Source organism: Penaeus japonicus, unplaced genomic scaffold, assembly GCF_977035675.1.
Source record: "Penaeus japonicus unplaced genomic scaffold, GWHDUDI00000001_assembly GWHDUDI00000005, whole genome shotgun sequence".
NCBI lineage: Eukaryota > Metazoa > Arthropoda > Malacostraca > Decapoda > Penaeidae > Penaeus > Penaeus japonicus.
In genome coordinates, this window is record NW_028234407.1 from 38,173,598 (window position 1) to 38,181,097 (window position 7,500).

General features: G+C 43.2%; 1 protein-coding gene across 6 annotated transcripts in view; it reads right to left on the bottom strand.

Moving 5' to 3' along the window:
• The window catches only part of cno (adherens junction formation factor afadin), a 323,420-nt gene that overhangs the window by 98,521 nt on the left and 217,399 nt on the right, over window positions 1–7,500 (bottom strand). For 3 of the 6 annotated variants that reach the window (XM_086537388.1, XM_086537391.1, XM_086537387.1), the window contains exons 10-21: window positions 6,565–6,803; window positions 6,295–6,389; window positions 5,440–5,607; window positions 4,680–4,853; window positions 4,091–4,193; window positions 3,770–3,915; window positions 3,409–3,508; window positions 3,125–3,279; window positions 2,725–2,857; window positions 2,365–2,505; window positions 1,904–2,164; window positions 1,550–1,672 (exon numbers count right to left, since the gene is read on the bottom strand). In XM_086537388.1, the coding sequence (XP_086393514.1) occupies window positions 1,550–1,672; window positions 1,904–2,164; window positions 2,365–2,505; window positions 2,725–2,857; window positions 3,125–3,279; window positions 3,409–3,508; window positions 3,770–3,915; window positions 4,091–4,193; window positions 4,680–4,853; window positions 5,440–5,607; window positions 6,295–6,389; window positions 6,565–6,803 (1,838 nt within the window). The remainder of the gene's footprint in view (window positions 1–1,549; window positions 1,673–1,903; window positions 2,165–2,364; window positions 2,506–2,724; window positions 2,858–3,124; window positions 3,280–3,408; window positions 3,509–3,769; window positions 3,916–4,090; window positions 4,194–4,679; window positions 4,854–5,439; window positions 5,608–6,294; window positions 6,390–6,564; window positions 6,804–7,500) is intronic. The other 3 variants (XM_086537393.1, XM_086537390.1, XM_086537389.1) reach the window with 1 other exon arrangement.

Sequence of the window (7,500 nt, forward strand, 5' to 3'; positions counted from 1 at the left end):
CAACAAAGGACTAACTGCATCTATAAAAAAAACACACACACACACACAAAAAGCCAAACACTTTCCACGTCTTCAGCCTTCCCTCCTTCATTCTATACAGTCTACACCTATCCCCCACCCCCTTCACTCTCCACCCTCACCTACTCTCCCTTAACTATTTACTTACACCCGTAGTTCTCCACACCAATCCACTCTCCCCCCTTTTATCCTCTCTATATATCCTCCCTGATCCACCCTAGACCTTTACTCTTCCATCGTTATTCCCTCTCTCATCCAGCCCTAACAACCAGCCACCCACCCATTCATCCACTCACTCTTCCACTCACTTATCCAACGCATCCTCCCACTAACCCAACCATCCACCCACCATCCCTCCCTCCCTCCCTCCCTTCCTCACGAGGGGACGTGGCCTCGTCTCCACTTACCGCCGCTTTATACATGACAGTCACAGCGAACAATAGCCACACACGGACTGACTCACTCGCTCATATATTCACCCTCACAACTCACACTCGCTTACTCACATCCCTCTTCCTTACCCTTTGTGGTCCAGCTACCACAACGACCCTTCATTACACTCTATTAGACATGTTTCTAGTCCAGACGGAGGCACTGCTCTTCTTGTTTACCTAGGTACTGTCGAGGTTAAAGTCCCTATAAAACAAAACTATTTCTCTTCCACGTGAGATGCGAAGGTTGGTAATATTGCAATAATCTGTCACGTATTCAATAATTTTATCAATAGTATTTCCCCTGCCGCCAATTTCGACCAAATATTGGTAATTCAGGAACTAGATAAATGACCTGATATGTCCAATACTCGTAATACAAGACACATTTCCCATTTTTTTCGCTTGAACTAGTAACAAGATACGCAGCGTCAACAAACCAATAACATTCCCTTCACAATAATACGCTACATCCACGCAAACATTGACAACCTTTCACACCCATCCACACATTCACAACTTTCCACATCAACCCAATATTCACAACTTTTCACACCCACCCAAATCATTCACACCTTTTCACAACCATTGACGTTTTTTTCACACCAACCAAATCATCCACATTTTTTGTCCACATATAGTCTCTCCCTCGAGCCCAGCAGACCACGAGTATTATAGGAACCTCGGACACTATGTGAAGAAGACCTTAGCCTTTTCAACCACAACTTCCCAGACTCGAAATGGAGGAAACTCGCCACAATCTTGAAATTCCTTTTTCGTCTCTTCCTCTACAGTTTGGAGGAGCAAAAAAGTTTTGGGGAGTTTCAATCTTGTCTTAACCTTTCAAGATGATATTCAAGGACTTAATTTTTTGTGTTTGTCTTTACGTTGTTCGAATTTTGGGGGAAAAATATAGAGAAATTAGGAATAGCCAAAAACCTGACAAAGTCCACTTTATCCTTGGAGAACTTTTCTACAATGCACACATATTTTTCGCTTCACACTTACGCACCTCAACCACATACACACACTAATGATATCCCTAGAGTAAGAAGAAGGTTCCCTCCCCATCCCAACATCAACAGAAACCGAGTACTGACCTTCGTAGCCACGATGGAGAGCCCCATGCCGTTGTTGGACTTGTGGAGCTGAATGACGTGGATCTCGGGCTCGCCTCTCGGGATCGACAGCGACCGGTTGCTCATCACGCTCGGGCTTCGCGGCTGTTTCGGGAGATAAATGCGTCAGTAAATGTCAATCTTCTTTTCCGAATGAATGAAGGGTACAATTGTTTTTTTGCAGTGGTCTGACGTATAATGTCGGCCAATCATGGAAAGTGTGTGATATCAAAAAGATATCATAAAAATTGAAGTAGATATAGAAACAGATGGTGTTCTTGCATAAGGAATTGCAAGGGGTCCATCTAAATCCCCCATGAGCAGCACTTGACGTACCCCCGGCGGCGGCCTCATCTCCTGGTCGTGCATGTAGATTGTCCAGTAGCCCGAGGAGGACGGCTGGGGGTTCATGCGGCAGAGCCCCGCGTGCTGGAGGGGGTTCAGGAACTCGGCCAGCCCCGACGGCACACCACGCACGATGTCGCACGAGTAGCCGTCCTCGGGCAGCAGGAACGGCAGCTGCAGGTCAATCTCCTCTTCCAGCCGCACCTCACGCCCGTCCTCCCTTGCCAGGCCGTCGGCGGTGCTCTCGGCCACCTGTTAACAAGACGGGAATCATAGTACCTCCAAGAAGAAAAAAATGTGAAAAAATATTTGAATTTCTTTTGCTAAATACTTCAATACCTAATTCTTATGGTTGCGAACCTCATTTTCTCTCAAATCAGAGACAGACAAAAACCTTCATTTTTCCTCTATACTAACTCACTGCCCTTTGTTAAAGGACAAATCTCACTTACAGCAACAACATTATCAATAAGGTCCTGGGGAATCCTCGGCTCGTCAGGGGCGGGCTGGTACTTCTCTAACAAGGCTCGCAGCTGGAGAGAGTTGAGCTTGAAGCAAGTGGATGATATTGTAGCGATGTCATCAGGAGCAGACTGAAAAGATATAAAAGAGTCAGACGCTGCAATACCCTATTGAGTTTCTTTATTTATGCTCTTAAGAGAGACATTTCCGAAAATAATATACAGAAGAAAACTTTCACATGATACTACCGTCATTCATTATACAATCAGCTATTCCACAGATGAGAGCACACAACATTTAATTGATTTTGTAGAAAACCCGTTTCTATACATAACTAGCCACTCACTCACCTTCTGTGCATGTAGCAACATTGCAGCCTGAGACAGCCTGGCCAGGTGACAGTCTGCAGCCAGCTCGAGGCCTTGTTTCTCCGCCCACAATTCAATGCGAGCCAGTCGACGTTTTAGCCTTATGCCCCATACTCTGCAGGGCATTTATGACAATTATAAGTATATAATTAAGAATATATATATTTTTTGGCTTAAGTCTGGTATCATTTACACAGGTAGGTATTTCAATGTTTAGAAAAAATAGTTGACATTAATTAAAATAAATATACGTCATCATACACTGTCATTAACTACTCAAGACACATATAACCATAAATAGAAGAAAAAAAATGAAGACGCTTAAATTCAAACGAAAGAATTCCACCAAAACATTTGAACAAATCAAACCTAATCCACATACCTGGTGCAGTAATTCGGGAGTGGATCAGCCACAATGCGGTTGAAGACCCACATGTTGATGAAGTGGAAGAGTTGCGAGAACAGCTGGATGGTGAGCGCTGCATTGACGCGACACCTCCTCAGCAGAGCCATCGTGTTCGACAATATGGACAGCACCTATGGGGGGGGAGGGGGTGTCAATGAGTTACTGAAATTACCGAGAATGCGCCAGGGAAAGAAAAACTATAGACTTTGATTTAAATAGTTACTATGCACAGGAAGTAGGAAATCTCTAGATGTGCTCACGTGTGCTGTGGATCCTTCCTCTTCGTTCACATCATCTCGGTCTTCAAGGAACATTGGTAATGATGTTGACAATTCTGCTTGCATACAATCTACCAGGCTCCTGGAAATAAATGATGTAACATTTTTACTCCATTTTAAATATTATTATTGCAGGCTAAGTGCAGAAACACTTTTTTGCAACACTAATATATGATGTAATCCTTCAAGAGCACTTCAAAACAACCGTTTAATGAAACGCAGGCGAGCATGTTACGATAGTAACATGAAATATAGCATTAAGCATACAATATCATATTTCAAGATCTAGTTTTAGTTAAGGAAAAAAAAAATATTCACCATATTTCTCTGTGCTTGGACTTACCTGAATGCAACTTGAACAGCTTCTGCAAGAATGTCTTGGGCATCAAGAGAGTAGCCACAGATGTGTCGGTCTTGCTTCAAGAAGTGAAGCAGTTCGGACGCATTGGCCATCCAGAAGGCCAAAGATGTTGGGTCTCCGTGTCGAGACTATAAGAAAGGTAAGGTGGAAAAATAAACGTGGAATCTAAATATTTCAAAAACAATAAACCTGGTCGAAATATATCTGTTACACAAGGTAGAATTGAATACCCTGTTGCTTTACCATTTTCGAATATACATTTACGTCTTTGAAATAGAATGAGCCTTCTTCTCTCATACTTACGTGTATAACATTTTGAACCATTGCAGCAACCTTTGTGAGCATTTCAGTCAGCCTGTGAGCACGCTCTGTAGGACTGAGTTCTGGCCGATAGTGAGTAGATGCCCTGTAAGGATAAAAAATTATTGCAGTCGCCTTCGACATCTCTACATTTTAAAGTAATTCAATCAGCGTGGCTCCTCTTACAATCAAAAGTTACTTTGCATCTTCTCAATGAATTTACTGGCATTAAATACCATCTAATCCTAAGTTAATTTTCGGAAAGAATTTAAGCTGACACTTATATCAGCTCTATAATGCAAAGTTATTACCTTTCCTCTCTTTTACTATACATCCATGTGTTTTTTTTCTCAAGAACTGATACTTGAGACATAATCTGTCACAACGGATACACAACGCATGACAATCCTTAAAATGAGACTTGTAATATTCCACATTTTTCCATCTGGAACTATAACCTCTTCCTATAAGAGAGTGATGCGCTAACACAGCCATACATGGGTTACAAAATCTCCAAATCATCCTCACTGAATATATTACAAAAAAACATCACATCCTCTTAAGACTCCAACTCAATGACGCCAGAACTTACCTGAATCTAGCTGCCATGTAAAGCGTGTAAGTTGGAGCAAGTTTAAACTGCACGTCGATCGGATCCAAGTCAGTGGTGATGCTGTGAAGGAAGGCATCTTCGCTCTCCTCCCTGAACTCCAGCACTGCCGGGAGGATGGGGTCCCTCGCCGGAGGGTATCTCTCGTAGTTGCTCCTAAGGACGATGGCAGTGACTTAGTACAAGACGATGATGCAACGGGAATCTATCACATATCTTTATAACAACACAGGCATGCAGGATATTCAGTCATCATTAATTTCTTAACAGTAGCTATATCATACATGCATTTAATTAAGATGCTAGCTAATTTCAGGATTGTGATATCACTTTAGGTCTCTAATAAAATCTCTCGAGCCCTCAAAAAGGAATTGGCCTGTACAGTCAGAGAGAGAAATAACGCCGAGAACTGAGGCAACTTACAGAGCATGACGCCTGACGGTCCTCGAGCTGCATGAGGGTCAGAACAAAATTCATGCAAAAACAGTTTCGTGCAAATACAGAACAACAAAGCTGACAGCTCCATTACAATTGAATAATTTTAGTCTCCTCACCAATCCCAGGTGTCTTTAACTGTTGCAATGTAATTAATTTAAGAGGTAATCAATTAATGACACTGAAAATAAATGACTGAAAAACTAAATTAATAGAAGGGAAAAGAACAATTTTGGTAACAACCTCTACTGTCCTTGATAAAAATGAGTGGAAAAGAGTCTGAAACCATTTCCTTCCATAATCTTACCTTCCCTCAAAGCTCTGGTCAGCTCTGTTGGGTCGTTCCTGTGCAGACGACCTAGAGTTGCGCGACCCGGCCTGTGAGCCCGTGTGTGAACCAGCATGCGACACGGAGTCCCCCCCTGCCTCCGCCTTCTCCCCAGGTCCCCCTGGGCCAACCTTCTCCTGCCCGGACCTGCCGACCCCAGTATGCTACATGCTACATGCTACACAAAACATGCTGGCCGCTTATTGTACAGTGTGGTGGACACAACACGTCAAACATTAGTGAGTCGCCCGAGCGTCAGACTGTGAGGCGAACGCACCGTTGCGTACAACAACACCAATCCAACACCACCAGGCACATGGAACTACCAGAGGGATGTTGTGCATGCTAAGTAGTGAGCCGCATCAAAATTTTAAAACTAGAGTTACAGCTTTCAAAAAATACTCTTCAATACATTAAGACGTGAGAAAACACCCTGTTATGGATTCTATATACAGTGAAAGTTATACAACATATCTCCTTTCTGAACAGGTTATCTAAGGCAAAAGTTAACTGTGATTATAACTATATTTACATACATATATATATATATCTGTAGTAGTAGGGTGATGATTGGATATCCAAGTACCATACCACAATGTATTAAATATCATTACAGTATGTAAGTAGGTGAAAGTGCAAAACATCTTAGAATCATTATTTTACAGTTTTGTAGTGAAATACCCAGTCCCCAATGCCTGCCTCAGAGCAGTGTCATCCATCTATAATTTCTATGAGAGTAGCAATTGCAATAGCCAGGTGAAGGGGAGGAAACAGAGGACACTGCTTGAGAACACTAGCAAACAGACTAGCCCTTTAAAAGGAAACTTTCTTTACCTGTCCATGAGATGATGTTGGCGCATCCTGTCATCTTGCTGAGGGTCAATAAACCGGAAGTTGTGAATGCGACCGAATCTCACAATGCAGCCGTGCTAGATAGGCGAGAAGGAAAAAAATGAAATGATCATAAAGCACCAACACAGAGCAATATGCCACTGCAATTATCTTAAGGTAAAACCTAAACATCTCTTTCCCGATAAGGATTTCCACACAGTTTCTCAAATAAAAAATGCTAAACAAAACATGTATATAACAAATAAACCTCACCTGCAATATGGTGGTCTCGTAAATGCGCTGTCCGTTGACGAAGGTGTCGGCGTCCCTAGAGCAAGGGGTGACCGTGACGATGCCCTCCGTGTGGGCGATGACGCAATGGCGCGCCTGGATGTTGGGCCCAAACAGCTGCAACGACTGGCCGCCCGTGTGGGCGCTGCGGTCCGTGCCAACCTCGGTAACATTCAGGTGCAGCTGGTGCTGGCGGCCCGTCCCGCCCAGTTCCTGCCCGTCTGTTGGGAGAGTAAGAAGCTTAGTCTTTGGCTGCCCTTCAAAGCGTAGGGGACAAGCAGTTGTTCACGGTCTCTTGCGAGTTATCAGAGTACAAGAGGGTTTCCCTTTTCCTCCCCCCACGGCTGCCTCTAAGGAAATTCCTAGAACTTAACGGTGTATTATTTGTAGGCAAACGAGAGGTGAAAAGCTTGCGTCGCCGATCCTAACGGATCCATTATACTTAAGGGATATACTATCAAGATACACCGTTCGAGGAAACCAACAATAGTGACGATAACAGCAGTACTTAGAGCAGCGCATCGATCGCATCGATCGAGGGCCCCGATCGCCGGCAGACGCAAATGAGGTCTGCCTTCTTGCTGTTGGCTTTATCAAATAAGGAGCTTTTCTAAGCTCTATGGCAAAGGCTGTTGCTTGGCGCCACTCTGATTTCCGGCTCTTATGGACCCTCCATTTCACCCATACCAGGAATGGCAGGCAAGAAGTTATCTGATATTTATCAGCGTGTTACTGTGCAATTTCACAGGCATATTTGAAGTCTTACCCACAATATAGGTAGTTGGTTTCTCAGACTAGAATTACTATCAATGCTCAGTATCCATAATGCAAAATTCATCGATACCAACGTTGTTAACATTTCTGAACAATTACCTGACATACAAATAGTTTAAACATCTTTTACAATCGTCTATAATT